The sequence below is a fragment of the Pleurodeles waltl genome, chromosome 9 (assembly GCF_031143425.1).
Source record: "Pleurodeles waltl isolate 20211129_DDA chromosome 9, aPleWal1.hap1.20221129, whole genome shotgun sequence".
Taxonomy (NCBI): Eukaryota; Metazoa; Chordata; class Amphibia; order Caudata; family Salamandridae; genus Pleurodeles; species Pleurodeles waltl.
The window spans coordinates 85,582,130-85,599,038 of NC_090448.1; the positions used below are offsets into that span (position 1 = coordinate 85,582,130).

Below are 16,909 nucleotides of genomic sequence, written 5' to 3' on the forward strand. Positions count from 1 at the left end.
CGGGGGAGTAGGGTTAGAGCTAGCAGTGTATTGTTTAGAGGCTTGGGGTCTCATACTGGATGGGGGAGGAGTTAAGGCTGCTAGGGGTACTAGGACAGATTACTGAACTGTGGTGTGAGTTTGTAATGATTCTGTTTCAGATCCTGCGCCACTGAAGTGTGGTGATTCAAACATCACTTTACAGCACAACAAGGCCTCCCTTGCTTTATGCAATTCGACTGATGTATACATGGAGCACTAACATCATGCACCATCATGACCGTTGCATTAATGTGGCCAAAGGAGGACAGAACAGAACACTGGGTTTACATTACTACAGCAAGGTCTCCCGGGATTTCTGCATGCTTTTCCTCCCCAACTCAAACTGGCTTGTTAGCATTTGCAGACTTGGAGCTAATGTTTACTCTAAACGTAAGTTACCACTTCAAACCTCGCCTTGTCAGTATTCCGACCCCTCGTCTGAAATATTGTTCCAATCCCACTCCACTATAACAAAGGTGTTCTTTGTAGTTGTGCATGAAGCATAGACTTCCCTTCTATCCATGAGACACAGTAGCCTTATATAAGTGCATGAAGGACTAACCTTTCCAATGTATGCCTAAAGCATCAGAACGTCATACCTGAGCATGTAGAAGCAAACCCTTATGTTTATCAAGGACACACTGAATCTTCATATTTCGACATGAAGAATGGAATCCTTATATCTATGCATGAAGCACCCAGACTTTACATCTGTTAGCTGTTTATATTTGAGTATGAATCACTTGTTTCTCATTTCTGCATTAAGCAACTAGGGGCATATTTATACTCTCTTTGCGCCGGATTTGCGTCTTTTTTTTTTACGCAAATCTGGTGCAAACTTAACGTCATATTTATATTTTGACGCTAGACCCGTGCAGCGTCATCATATTGGAGTTAACTTCATTTTTTGCCTGCGGAAAACTACCTTGCGTCAATGAGATGCAAGGTAGGCGTTCCCAGGCAAGAAATGACTCTAAGGCCATAGCGCCTTATTTATCCTCCTGTGCAAAAATCACGCACGGGAGGAGGAAGAGGTCCTTAAATAATGGTGCTAAGCCTGCTTAGCGACATTATTTAACGCCTGGGTCAGGGCAGGCGTTAGGGGACCAGTGGCTCATTTCCATGGTCGGAGACCATGGAAGCAGCCCACAGGTGCCCTTTCCTGCCCCCAGGGACACCCCCACCCACGCCTGGAGGATGCCTAAGGATGGGGAGACCCATCCCAGGTAAGTCCAGTAAGTTGTAATTGTTTTTTAATAGTGCCATAGGGAGGCCTAACTTGGGCCCGCTATATGGCACTGTGTCCAATGGTCATGCCCAGGGGACATAAGTCCCCTGGGAATGGCCATTGGGCAGGGGGCATGACTCCTGTCTTTATTTAGATAGGAGTCATGTCAATGGGGATTGGGCATCAAAAAATGATGCTAGTCAGGTTAAAGTCATTTTTCTGACTCTAGCGACATTCTTTGACATACAACCTCCTGTTTCCCCTACGTCTCCTCCACCCGGTTAGCGTCATTTATTTTGATTCTAACTGGGCCTTACCACTTGCTAGTGTCATTCCTTAAATATTGCGCCCGGCTGATGTCCAGGAGTGGTGCTAGCCGGGGGTAAACTTTTTGACGCAAACCTGCGCTAACGCAGGTTTGCGTCAAAAAGTATAAATCCGGGCCCAAGACTTCACATCTGTGTGTATATGTACCACACCTTAGCATCAATTCAGGATGGATGTGGGCCTAATATTTGTGCATGAAGTATGGGTTATTATTATATGTGAATGAAAAACCAAGTCTTCATATGGTTGCATGATTGTGAGTCTTACTTTCTGGGACAAAAGTAGGAGGAGGGCTTATTATTTCTCCATGAAACAAGTTCTTACGTCTAATTTGGCTTCTATACGCATTACCCTGTTCCTATATCTCTAAATTTCCCATATTAGTCATTTTACCACTAGAGAACCACATGTTGTCGAATCTTATTATTTTTCCTCTTTACCAAAACTTGAAAAAGATATTTCCTAGCCCAGGCTGTCCACAGTATAATTATAAATGTAATATGTCTGGGACACCCTGTGCGCATTCTTATTACATGAAAAAATATCTCAAATGATTTGAAATGTCAGCAATAACACAGTGCAAGTAATGTCTTTTATGTGGTCTCACACTGCTGCTGTCTGTTCTACAGAGCAAAAAGCAAAGGTCTCCTATTTCACATTGACAGAAATAACTGTCCTGGAAAAGCAAACCAAGGCTGAATTTTTCGCTCTAGTTGTCTGCCCTTTTAAAACAAAAAGCAAGAAATGTGCAATCAATTATTAATTCGTTGTGGTAGGTGCAAGTGGTGCCAATGGTGTACACCAGTGTTGATTTTTAGGGACCCAAAACATAGTTTTCATCATCAGTAATTGAAACAGGACAAAATAAAGAAAGGAAGAAATAAGGAGGAAGAAAAAAGTAGGAAAACTATAACAAAGGGAGAAAAAGGAAGGAAAGGAACCCACAAATATGAGATAAGGAGACAGTAAGTGTAATGTACTGGAAGAAAGAAGCATGAGGTGCAAACAAGACTACAACTCGTGCACTGGGCAGCGCTGGCACTGAGCCCTTTAAAAAGTCTTTGGTTCCCTGCACTTACTGCTTCACACATTAAGCACTGTATTTGGTTCTAGTCTCCTACGAATCCCCCGTGTCTTTCCATTCCCTGCACAGCACATCCCCTTCATAAAACTTGTCCTTTCATCCGACCCTCCAGCATCCAACCTTCCTTCGCCAATCACTCACTAATGCTTAATGCCTGTTCAGATTTGTATCATCACTCACTACTACCAACATTGATGTTTAGGTTTGCCTCGCTGTAATCATGAGTGCATGTTCAGATTTGGACCATTACTCATTAATCTTGAAAGTATGTTGAGATTTGCAATCAGAAATCTTGAGTGACAGGCCAATTTGCACCATTACATGCTGTGTGAGCACATTTGAAAATTCATTAGACCTAGTGCAGATTTTCATCATCATTGCTCATTAATTATGAGTGCATACTGAGATTTTCACCATCACTCACTAATATTCTTGCACATCACACAGTAATAATGAAACATTCAATATGTAAACATATCTATAATAAGCATTTAGAATGTCAATAGGTCAGGCTTATGAATAAAATTTCATTTTGTATCATTGATGGGTTTAACCGCTCAACAAGTCATCATATATGCACACAGTCACTCAGCTTTGCACTCATCTATCCATCCACTGACTCATTATTGGATTTACCCTCTGACTCAACCACAATAAAACATGCACAAAAGCAACAACATATGGAAGCTTAATTAAAAGAATACACGTAGAAAAAAGAAAACATGCTGCCATCTAAACACAGCAGGAATATGCTTGCAAAAACAAACTAAAACAGCAATGAGTTTTCATCTTGCAGTGTTCTTGAACATAGTGTATCATTGGTTTAAAAGTTCTAGCATGGCCAACACACTTAGAACCTATGTGTTGGCTGTCTTAGAATGCTTAGAACGGGAAAACAATTATGCTCTACAGAAAACAGCATTCTGTGATTGTCACCTGGTTTAGAGGAAATGGTCATGCAGGATGCGCCACATTGCAGATGAAATTAGCATGTCAATAAGCTCTGTTGAGGGAAGCTGTAGTATTCACTAAATAAAAACTAAATTAGAAGAGGAGAAGCAAATGGGAACTCTCAAACAAGGAACTTGAAAAATTAACCAGCCCTAACACTGAAGATCAATCTTCAGGTGGATTTTATTAGAAAATACTATCATTGACAAGGCAGGAAAGCCAATGACTTAAATGGACTGAACCATTACCACATGCAGTCGCTGTCATGGATGGAAGCAGAGTGTAAATGACACTCAGATAATCCAGTGGCAGAAGAGAGCTGACCAAAATGCCCTCTAAGTTTCTATATGGATATATATATATATATATATATATATATATATATATATATATATATATATATATATATATATATATATATATATATATATATTTGGATGCATGTATTATTTAATGATGTTTCTTAATATAAAATCCTGGCAGGCAGCCAGGCCTGTCAGGTCTTCCAAAGAGATTCGAGCAATAATTATTAGAGTGCAAATCTTCAAAACCTAGGTTTTCTCGACCGAAGTAACCTATGCTAAAATCCTTCCCTAAAAAGGTTATCTGTGAGATTTCAGGTAGCCCGACTACAGGCTTTACCATGGTCCAAGAACAATCCACCCTAAAATGTCTATTAGCTTTAAGATGTGTAACATGGTAAATAAATCAGGCCTTAAATTTGCACAATAAATAGATCAGACCTGCAGCATATGAAACACCTTTTCCTAGTAAATCAATCAAACCAATAGCTGTTATCACTGGCTTGTCACTATAACCAACTCAGCCTTGCTGAGCACAAAACTACAAATCTGAACGTGAACAGCAGTGTTTTGAATGTGAGCTGTAGTTCCTTTTACAAGGGCATTCAATTAAAGTATCAGGTAGACTTTTTATCTGAGAGGACAAGAAGACTTTTTGGGAATTTAACTCCAAATCAGAATACACGTGGCTGTTTTGAATGTAAGCAACCAGAAATCAACTTGATATTACATTTCAAGTAGAAATTATAACCAAACAGACAGTTCAGGTCATTTTTTGAGTGCCAGATTTCCTGAAATTATTTCTAATTGCACGTAATTTTACTGTAATTTTGCAGAGTTACGCTACAGCACATTATGAAAGATTCACACACCCCTAATAAAAACGTAAAGCCTACTCCACCTTTAGCATAACTTTTCATAACAATCAGAACTATAACCTTTGTCCGTGGATCGTTACCATAGCTACTCAGACACTCAGACATACTGTGTTGGGCATACGCTATTCCAGAAAGCAACCACTAAGGATACTGTAATAAAAATACAAATATGTACAAAATCACAGCTGTAAAAACAGTACAAAATCCCTTGTCAGAGAACCTAATAAGGAGAATGTAATGCACATCTTCTATCCCCATGATGTGTTCAGGTGTCTCACCAACTCCAAAATCCGTTCCTATTAATCCATGACATTCAATGTAAAGAAATATCCATCTACAGACTTTAGCACAGTGTATCAACAATCCATCTTTAATGGCCTATTGCTTTTAACATTTGATTATCAAATATGTAATTCAAGCCTCCTAGCTTTGTCATAATGTTTCATATTAAATAATCAAACCTATAAAATCTGGCATAACGCTTCCCAATGAGCTAATACAGTATGTCCTACAGCCCTTATCATTGGCTTGACACCATAACCAACACAGACCTATTCAAGTGCATATAAACTGGCACATCATGCATATAGTCATAGAATCACAATTATATAAAGAAATAGTTTTTATAACGATATCAATCACCTCTCAATAAGGTCTAAAAAGGATCATCATAAGGCAAGCCTGGAGGGTTTGTCAGAGTGGGTGGCCAACACCCATCCAAAACCCTTGCCTACCATTGTAATCTGTGAGATTATGTCACATAATACGTATCTATAGCCTGTTAAACAATGTGATAACAACTCTTTGTTAAGAGCATACCAGCATTAAGAAGTGTTTTTCACAAATAAGTAAGCTAGCCCTATTGCCTTTGTCATAACGTTTCACAATAAGCAAATATGACCTATGACATTGTAAATAACTTTTTCCAGTGCACCATTCAGGCCTATAGCTTGTCACCATAACCAACTCAGGCCTACTGTATTCAGTTAATGCTTTCCCTACGACACCCAAGAGGCATCATATAAATCGAAAGGTATACAAAATTACAGTTGGCAGAGCTAAATAATATCGGAGTAATTTACTCTTGTTGGTTTACAAGTGTAATTCACTACTACACTTTTGAGTAACTTTGTTTCTTTTAGCTATTCACAAAATCCGAGTGCATATTTACTCTAATGTGTAGACTTGTCCAAGCCCTGAAATTACTACCACCAACAAAATAGACAGTAGTAACTCCATCCCACACATGGCCAACCACTGGTACTGCAACACCATCCCACAAAAAATAATGGAGGTAGCAACTTATAAAAAAAAACCATAGGAAATAATGTTAAATTAAATTATTTAAAACTGGTAAAAGTATAAATAAATATCTTAACGATGCTGGACTACTGTTTTTTGGCAATAGCTTATACTTGTGAATTTGAGTCCATCCCCTTTTTCAGGGGTTGGAGATGTGTATGTGTACACTTTTGAGTAACTTTACACTTGGATGTTGTGAAACCCAAAAGCCAGAAAGTTACTAAAAAGTGAACAAGTATATTACACGTGTAATCTACTTTTAAATAGCCCCGCAAATGTATAATACCAGGAGACAAATTTAATATTTGTAGAAACAACTAATGAGATGAGCATTGGACCATGCCCAGACAATACAGCCACAGGAAAGAATGCCACAGTAAGCCTCTCAGTGCAACCTGAGTAACCTCCCTGGATGCACCAAACTGAAATCCAGAGTGCAACTTCGGCTCATGTGATGTGATCCTCCAGGTGTCACAGCCTGGTCTCCCATGATGGCTGGCAAAATGGGACATAGTAAGTAAAAGGCCTAGAAATCTTTTTTAGAATGTCTGTTCGGTCCCTTTTAAATGCATCCTTCTGCACAGTCTCATACACCTACAATATATAGGGTCATGCCTAGACTTTTGGCCCAATAAACGCAAAGCACAGATAGCAAATGCATGCTAATTCATTAGGCAGCCTACATTCCCAAGGAAAATCCTCTTATATTTGGTATTGCCAAGTTCCAGGCATTCAGGACACGATTTCCGTGATTAGGGTTCCAGGATTTCTCTTTGTCCATATGAGAAATGCAGCCAACAACTGAGCAGATGTGTTAAAAAAATGAAAATATCAACACAATTTCATAATATCCTCAGGCTGCATAAGCTATTGCTCAGGGGTTTGCACAAATACTTATCACTTGATGTGCAGACAAAAAAACAATATATAATTTGAAGACGAGACCAGAGAGGTATATTTGCTCGCGCACTCTTTTAAAAAAATCTGGATAGATGTGCTCAAACACCGTGGCATTAAAAGGGCTAACAGGGGTTTCAACAGAACCAACCCTTCCAAAGGCATATGTTACGGAATGGAGCCATGTAATTTATTTGGTCAGATTCTTAATACCAAGAAAATGTAGAGCCTAATTTAGAGTTTGGCGGATGGGCACTGTGTCACAACATTTAGGACACCCGTCTGTCTCGTTACACGTGCCGTAGGGTATAATGCACTTTTAATAAAGCGGAAGGGATATCAGTCAAGTTTGTGACAGAACAACCCTAGCACCAAACTCTAAATCAGGCCCTTAGCCTAGTTTTCACATTACAGAAATGAAAAGCTCGCCTAATAAGGACCCGTTTTTATAGCCTCATAGCCCTACACTCAAGAATTCACTGTTTTTCTTGATTGAACATTATAAATATTAATAGCATGATGGAAGTCTGCCCTTTCACAGGGTGATTGCTTATCTTTTAATTGTATGCAGAAATGGCTTAATTAATGTCGATAAAGACAAAATGAATGATAGTTCCATTAAGTTATCACTTTCAATCTGTAATCCTTAAACAAAGAAAAGCAAGAACCTGGTACTACAGTTACTAACGTTTGCACAAGAACGAATATGTTCTACTGTCCATCTAATGAGGAGGTGGCACCCAAGTCAAATGATAGCAGGTTAATAAATGGAAATGTTCAGTGCCTTGACATGAATGTTCTCTGTAGTTGCAAGGTACCCAGGAGACAGCAGCTGCAGAGATTCTAGGGAAAATGGCCTATTTAAAAACTAGGACAGCCAACACTAGTTAGACAAACTGTAGCAACAGACTCACCTGCACATAAATTGGAGGAATTGTGAATGCATTGGCTTTCCATCAGGGTGTGTAAAGAACATTTGCAAGCAAAATGTACTGTCTACAATTATTCTAAGATTCATAATAGTATCTATCTATTTATCTATTTATCTATCTATCTATGTTATGTAGATATATTATATATAGGATCTATATCAATATAAGTATATATATACATATATACATACATATATATATATATATATATATATATATATATATATATATGTAGATATATATATATTATTATATATATATAGATGCACTCAAAATATATATATAAATATAAAACACCTTGCTTTATAACATATATTAACTTATATATGTCAAATAACTTGCTTTATAATACAATAACACACACCACACACACACATATATACATACACAAATATATACTTTCTTATAAAGCGGATAATTTAACTGGAATATGAAATAAATCAAACTGAATTATCCTTACAACAAGCATTAGACTGTTAACACGTGTTAGCCTTAGTACACCCATTGTAACATGCATTATGTGAGAAAGCAATATTGGTTCCCTACTGATCTTAGAACGCAAACATATACATAGATATATAAGTGTTATGTTGGCATGTGTCTTTGCATTGAAGGAGAATTATTGTTTGAAGGACATAATGCTTGTGTGCTTAGATCAGTAGGTAGCCAACATTAAAAACATGAACAGTTCCCTTAAATGGCACTATTGTAATCATTCAAAATATAAAATCCACTGAAACCTTGAAACCTAAGAGTTGTGAAAGTTCTGGTCAACACCAAGTACTTAACTACAATGGACTCAATTAACTGCTCTTGACCCATGCTGTTGCAGATGACTTGACAAAAGCAAAACCAATAATATCTCTGATGTAGGAATAATATTTACTTTACAGTGCGTGAAAAAGTTACTCCTATTTTACTCACAAATAACAGACATCCTGGAAGACATAAAGGCTACAGTACTACCTTCAACATCTAGATGTCCTCACAGCTAATATGTATAGAATCCCCAAGCTCCCTTGGCCATTGGTAATGCTTGAGATCCAGTCACATTGTTCACAAAGCACACAGTGCAAAATCTTTTGCAATGCCCACCAGGTTCTCTGGAATGAGTGGATTTTTTGGTCACATATTGTGCACAGCCCACCTGCTCCTACAGTATTTTGTGTAGTATTTTGGATATTTTAGCGGTTCTGAGAACAGAGGTTTAGCTCATCTATTTGCTCTTCCACTATGACCTAATGGGTGTGGTTTTGGTGGAAGGAGTGGTATTTTTCCGTGCCCTGTGCACAGTTTCCCATTTCTCATAGAACCTCCATACTATGCAATGTGGGAATGATTCCTATCTTAACTAGTATTAACTTTTTACAGTTCAGAATGTTTTTCTTTTTTATCTGTAGAGTTGGTGCCATCACCATGACATATGGATTTTCAAACTATACATAAGTATGAACTACAACACCATCATCCTGACAAACAGTATGCTTAAAGGGGTTTAATTAAGCAACTGTTTTTCTGTCATATGTGTATTTATTGATGAGATGAAAGAGCCTGTGTGCAATGCATAATTTGAGTGACACTTTATGAAAGAGCTTGATACTAGCTTCAAATGTTCCTTACATCAATTCTCAGAAAGCATTTCTTAATTCAAGCTCAGGTCAGCCAGACACACATATTAAAAGTCTTTCTAAGGCTCAAACCCTGTAGGTACTTACTGTTGGTGTCGACGTTTTCACACAGTTCAGTTTTGGCTTCCCCATTCGGCCGGTCACTGGCCTTGTGTGAGAGTCGCGAGGACATGGTTGCTGCCGTCACTACCGCTTTGAAACTACGCTTGCGCTTTTGCACATTCAGCTCTGGGTGGAAGATGATGATGTAAACCTTCGGCATGTAGAGCATTCCCAGTGCCACCGAAGCACTCAAATTCATGGATATCGTGAGGGTGGTGGTTTGAATGTAGAGCTGGAAAGAGGGAGACAATAAAGTACATGATTAGAAACTGTAGGGACAAGGGCAGCGATGAAGGCTGATTATACCTCCAGAGTGGAAGCAGGAAAGTAACATTTACAGTGTGGTTTTTCCACCAGCCAGGCCTAAAACATTTATGACCTACCTCTACCCCCACAAGTTCAAAGCCAAAGAGAGAAAGAGTGAGACATCTTCAGAAAAGCACTCGCAATATGCAGACATGGCTACCATACTATGATCCCGAAACATTTGACCATGTATCTCATAAATTTACTATGTTTTATTAGGGATACTGGCAATTCTAACTTGATCAGTGATGAGCCTAGAGGGTGCAAATGAGATAGTACAAAAAACATGTAAAGTGAAAAAACTTGGGACAAATCTCACAACTTTGGGATGAAGTTTCAAATTCTTGGAGACAGGGTGGACAGACCTGACCTCTAAGGAAGATCTGTGTTAAAGGCCTAGAGTCCGGTTCCGAGGATCTCAGCAAGGCTTGCCCATCACAGCAACAGGCAGGCAAGTCTGCATATACCTTTTCCATAAATATGCATGCAAACAAAAAGTTACAGATATTAACAAGACCAACTATTACCTCCTTCACGTCACACCATGTTGGTGCACAATAACAGTCCTAGGCTGCACCCTATTTGTTCCAGGTAGATGTAGAGAAACCATTCATGTAGAGAGTTATGGAAAAATAGATGATAGGGAAAGGAACCCTAATATTGCAGAGAAGGTCGACACCTTACCTCTCATGTGCCTATTGCTGGGTGTAAAGAGATATTCTGACAACTCCAGAGGTGGCCAATGTAATGTTGTCATTAGGCTGTTTCCCGTTATTAAAGAGTGTTCTGGACAATGGTTCTCTTTGTTATGTTTTACACAAACTCAAATGCTGGTGGGCCACCTACAAAGTGGCACAAACCCTATTGCTAAAAATAGACACTTGCTCTATCTGATTTTTATAACAATGTTTTTTGTTGACTTACATGCAGGTGTGCAATATAAAGGGAAGGGCATTTGTGGGAAAGAGGAAAAAGCATTGTGACGTGACATCAACTTATTCTAATCTTGATCGCTGGTCACATCATTAATAGCAAACCTACACATTGTGCACTTGAGGCCAGCATGTTTCTTTGCACACATGCAGCCACTTAGGCCCCACAACTTATTCAAGGCTCTGCACAGCCCCTATTCTCAATGCTCATAAGTTTTTAACATGAACAGGTATTGCCCTGACACCGTTTCACAAACACTGGATAATGCTTTAAGCTATTTGGGAGTTCCAAAAAACACTTTTAGCACTGGACTTCTGGCCTACAGAGCTCTATGGCCAATGGGACGTTTGCAAAGAAAGATAGGATCAGCATGCGACACAGAGTGAGGGAAGTAACGCCCAACTACTGACCGTATAGGAGATGGTGGAACACTGTGACTATGAACCAGAAGATTAGAGCTGTATGGTGATGGGAAATCTCCCAATTAGTGGAAGAACTGCTAAATCAAGAGTGGACTCCATTAATTTAATTGCCTACAGTAAAAGATCCGTGATTGCAACTTTAGAGTAAGAATGTGTAGTGATTATGGGTGGAACTAATTTCTGTTTCCAAATGGGATATTCACACATACTTACTTCTATCACAAGTTAAACCTCACATAATGGGGATTAACTGTTCAGAACCGGAATTAGCAACCAGAATTCAATCCACCGTATCCCCTTTTCAGTCGGATTTAACACCCACATTTACCAACTTTCTACATAGAAATTAATCCGGGTCTGAGGACTTAAACTTAAATTAATGGAGCATAATTCCGCCTTGAAGTTCCTCTCCACACAACTCATGACTGGGGCCAATACCCTTACGGAGGAACTGAGGATGAAATTCCACCCCTCAAATTTACGAATTTTGCACTTCTCCATAAAATGGGAGATTTTCTATTACAATCAAACTCTAAAGTAGGCCTCAATAATGTCATCATTTTTTACTTCAGCAAATCGGTAGTGCTTTCTCTCTTCTTGCAGAGGATTCTGGCCTTTTCCTTACCTAACCCAGTTAGAGATGGGCCAAATTTTGGCTTTGTGCTTAGTTCTGAGCTAGTTGTAGGAGGGTGACTATTTAGAGTGATTTCCTACTGTAAGGCATGTGCTGGGAAACATTTTTGGAAAGGTAATATGTCCTCTCTCATGATATATTGTTCCCTGGTTGTCTTACAGGACGTTTATGTCAAATTGTTTTTAGTTGTTTAAGTGTTGCTCATTTCAGTATAATTCTTGCTAAATCAATGTTATTGAATTCACTGTTGTCTCATAAAACCATAGAAAGCCAGTAATTAAACGCACAAGGAGAGGTGAATTTAAGCGGGAGCTGTGCCAATTTCAGTAATTTTTAGGTCGAGTGTGCAATAGCTTTGACCTGTTGTAAGTATTGTGGGCTTTTAACCAAGCCCACCGCACACCCATCACTTTCACTCGTTCCTAGGCTTGCCTTTCAAAAATGCTTTGTTATCATTGATTAATGGTTTAAGTTTGTCCCTCCTTGGTGTGGTATTGTTACCGCCTTGCAGACTGCCCTGTTACGTGGATAAATGCACGATTGCCGATACATCTGAGTGCAAGCGAACTTCTTTTTCTTTTTGTGTCTTGGTGCCCATGGCGCTTTGAATAGGCTCACTTATGTCAACTGTTTTACTTTTCATTTTCAATGTAAGTGGCAAGAAAAGTCCAGTTAGGAATTGTAAATCCAATTGCTTTCTAATACAAAGCAAACAATTCACACTTTTCAAAACAGCACTGTGTAAACTTGATTTACAAAAATTGTAGCTATCTCAGTTGCTTGAAACCTGGATCAAACAATTAACCAGAAAAAACACCAGTTGTCAGCATTTTGCAAGTGTAATTGATGGAGTCAGGAGTGAAGGCATGGGCCATTCTATTCTACATGAATTGCCAGCGCAGCGCTATGCATATTTCATCGAAACCAATGTAATACCATAAGGGGCTAAGAATAGCATTCCAATAAGACTTAAAATAGCATTCCAATAAATGAAAACAAATTACTGGGATACTGAACAGGAGACAGAGATCGGATGCCTCAGCAGCTTCCACCTTTTCCATGATACAGGCAGAAATGCAGTATTGTATTATATCGTATTGTATTGCATAATTTAAGTGGCACTTATTACACCAAATTGGGGCTCTGAAGCGCTTACTTACATAGGCAGCAAGTTACACCATGTAGAGTATGTAGTTTGAAGGGTGTTGTCTTTGTTTTATGATCCTATGTGGGAAGATTTTCCATGTCCTGATTATGGAGAAACAGAAAGACTCCTAGGCAAACATAAACAACTCTGCAGCACTAGCTCTGAATGCTGGCAGGCCTGCAAACTTTTAATTTTTGCAGATTTGTTAAAATGATTGACGTGAGTTGCACAATAATACCCTAAATTATTTACAATGCTTAGACATGGTAAATTTTGTGTTCTAGTGAGTGACCTAAAAAAGTCAATTTTTTCTTGTGTTAACATCAGTCACACTGGGCCCAATTCACAAAGGTAAACCTAGACCAAACGTCTTAGTTTAGACCTAAAGTCTAACTTTACTCAGGGTAAAGTTAGACTTTTGGTCTAAGTTTAGACTTTTGGTCTAATGAGGGAAGGCAGCAGCCCTAACCTTGTCACAGAGTGGGATGGGGTCAGTGAGACTGCTGATCCCACCCTACTCTGTGATGATGTCTCACTGATTGACACTCGGCCCTGGGCGCTTCAGGTCTTAATACTGTAGCGCCCAGGTCGGAGTCAATGGGTGACACTGTCCCTCATCACTGAAGAGGGAGGGCCTTAAGGACCTTTGCTAAGCTAAGGAGGTCACACCCACAGGAGCTGGGACCTCCTGGCCCAGCAAAGTTCAGCTCATACAGCCAGGAAGTATGCAAATAGGGCATGTCTACCTCCTGGCTGTCTGACCTGAAAATGAGGAGTGTGTGGCAGGCTGACCTTTGATGACTTGGTGTATCTGGAGAAAGGACCAGCGGTCCTATGCCTTCAAAAACTGGTCACCTGCCCACAGAAAAAATGCCTGATAGAAAAGAAATTAGCACTCTGCCCTGAGCAGAGGAATCAGGAAAGGGAGGGAACTGAGGTTGTGGGGCCAAGTGGAAGACAGAAACTGATCCCTTCTTAGAACAGAATTATGGGAAAGATGAAATTGTGTCTGGAGACTCTCCTACTCTGATTCCGCCTTTGCTAGTGTAAACAAGGGTCTGCACCAAAACAGCAAATTCAAGTGCACAAGTGATGACTCATAAGAAGGAATCACAAGGTTGTTTAATTCCGTGTACTAAAATAATTTTTCATCCTAGCACATATTAGCATTTTAACTTGGGCAAACAAAAGGATTTTTTTCTTAATAATCATAAAAGTATAACTTTTAACTAATTATCAATGCGTGAACAGGCTATATTACCCACTGTGAAGCTTAAGCACATTAACTCTAAACTTCGTGATTTCCTTGCTAGCCGAGCACAAAAGGAAACAGAAAGGTAAAAACTTTGTGAATTCCTTGCCTCAGTAAACACGCTATAAAAGCCTGTAAAGCATATTTACTTTATCTTACCAGTATATTCGAGGTCAGTTCTGATTTCATTGGCTTCCGCTCCTTCATTAATTTTTATCCCCTGCGGGTATTTCACACACACTTGTTGGGAAGGGAAAAGTTGCTGCATTGTTTAGACAACAAAGATCGAGAAGGCCCCTGCTGGAGATGTACAGCCCATGAAAGCCACATATCTCACATTGTGAGGATTTCAGATGTGAGGGAATGAAAGGCATTGTTTGAAGAATGGACCTATGGTGAGGCAATGACATCAAACAGGAACTGGAAGCTTTGAAGGTACAAAGAAGTGATGAGGAGACAAGCACTGGAAGTGAGCGTGTTTGTAACGCCTGCCCTTCATCACCTGACGCATGCTGTACTAAAGAAGTTGGCACTACTTTCCAATGGCAGAGAGCCAACAAAAGAATAAAGCAATTGGCAATTGGGGAGGCAAATTTCAGAAGTGGTTGTATAGCTCTGTTAGATGTGCTACCACCTGGGCTGAATTTCAGAGAAGTGGATACAGAAAAAAACGGAATTAAAAATAAGACAATGCCATCTACTGTATGTGAGTACCTGTAGAAATTAAGACCCAAATCTAGAAAGGTTTAGCGCCAATGCTCCTGGGACATAAAATACAGCATCTCTTTACTTACCAGTTTAAAGGCCTGCGCGCACAATCCTAAAATGTGACTGTGAGAACTTTAGTAAATGTGGGACTGCGTGAGCACACTGAATTAATGCAGATTGTAGAGAATGCACAAATAACCACAGAATCTACCAGTTATTCGGCACAAACCTAATATACCATTGGGTTACATACAGAAATTTGTATGCAAATTATCAAACTGAGATGCCAACTGGCAGAGGTTGGAAACTCCTTTTCAGGTTGTAAATTAGCTTTTTGATTAGTGCTGTGGGCACTTTCTGTATTCAGTACCAAGAAACCGTCTGGTCATTACTCTCTAAAATTTGTATTACTAGCTTGCTTGTAATCGTTTTTCTCTACATTTCCGGATACAGAGCGAAATAGGTGAGTCTGGCGAGATTTGCATGAAATGACCCATGCTCTCCACCCATTGAAGAGAAATCCATCCAACTAAAGAGTGATTCCCATTTTGCAAATGGAAAATGTGGCAATGAACACCTCTAATTGGACATAAAGGTACGTACGGCCGTTTCATATGGGTTCTGTCCATAGGCTCAGGAATGTTAAAACTAGAAGCGAAGCTGGTGAAAAATAACTGTGGTGGTTAGACCTTCAGTCAAAGAACATAAGGGATCAGACTAATTAAATATAATAAAAAATGTTTTTTTACAATTATTACGTATATTTAGGAACAAGACATATGTAATTTTCTGAGCATATAAACATCACTACATGTAAGTACCTATGGGAGTGCATATATGGGGTCTGTGCCTTTGCACATAAAAATGTACTAAATATTATGTGTTTATGTGTGTACGGATATATGTATCAATATATACCTAAACGTATGGATATGTCTTCATCCCTGTATGTATTAATTACTATTTATTGGGGCAACATATATACATTATTCCAATTTGCAATATCTGCTTGCACCTCCACTGACTCATCTCAAACCTTTCTGGCTACCATGGAGTCCCAGACATCCTTTTCAAACGCTTCCCTCATTTCATCCATTTAATAGAGGCACATGACCACCACTCCCAATGACAGCTAGCACCTTCCCTTTACTAATCCCCTTCAATCAATCTATCCCCTTCAAAGCAACACAGTAAATTCTGGAAAGCTCACAATTAAAACACGTACCACAACTAATCCAGAATGGGGAAAAAAACACCCTTACTAATATACTACAGTTTTACCTTTAATCTTTGGTTCCAGAGTAGCGTGTTACACGTTGCAAAGTGCTTAAATACCTCGTCATAGGTAGTAAGCGCTATATATATAAAATGTACATTTACAATAGATAAATGTCTTCCTAGGTCAAAGTATGTCCAAAATGCGAAGAATGACAGGGTAATGTATTGAATCAAGTCTCTTCAGCAGGACTTGCAAACTAAATAATAATCAATTACGATCTAAAAGTTCTCGTTTTCAGAGAGCATCAGCCTCTCCGCAGTTAAACGGAGGGTGAATGTTTTACCACTAGGTGCCCACTCTGATAAATTTGGAAACTTCGCATTTGTGAAACCGAGTGACGTTTTATGATATTGTTGGATTTCACCTGACTTTGCCAATGGAAAGTTTTCCTGCCCACAGACTTACACAGCCTGGCTTTTTCCTACCTGTTGGATGTCCCACCCATGAAAGACAAAAGAGGCTGAGACTGGAGAACATCAGGACCTACAGCAAGTATTGTATGGGACATGACAGGATTGCGTCCCATAAATGACTGGTTCACAGGCAATTCTGTGAGGAGGAAGGGGCAGACACCCT

The 16,909-nt window shown here is 39.2% G+C and overlaps 1 protein-coding gene across 1 annotated transcript in view; it reads right to left on the bottom strand.

The window, feature by feature from the left end:
- Positions 1 to 16,909, bottom strand: part of GRM7 (glutamate metabotropic receptor 7) — a 1,785,443-nt gene that overhangs the window by 167,486 nt on the left and 1,601,048 nt on the right. Inside the window, exon 9 of the mRNA XM_069206344.1 lies at positions 9,638 to 9,884. Coding sequence (XP_069062445.1) covers positions 9,638 to 9,884 — 247 coding nt within the window. The remainder of the gene's footprint in view (positions 1 to 9,637; positions 9,885 to 16,909) is intronic.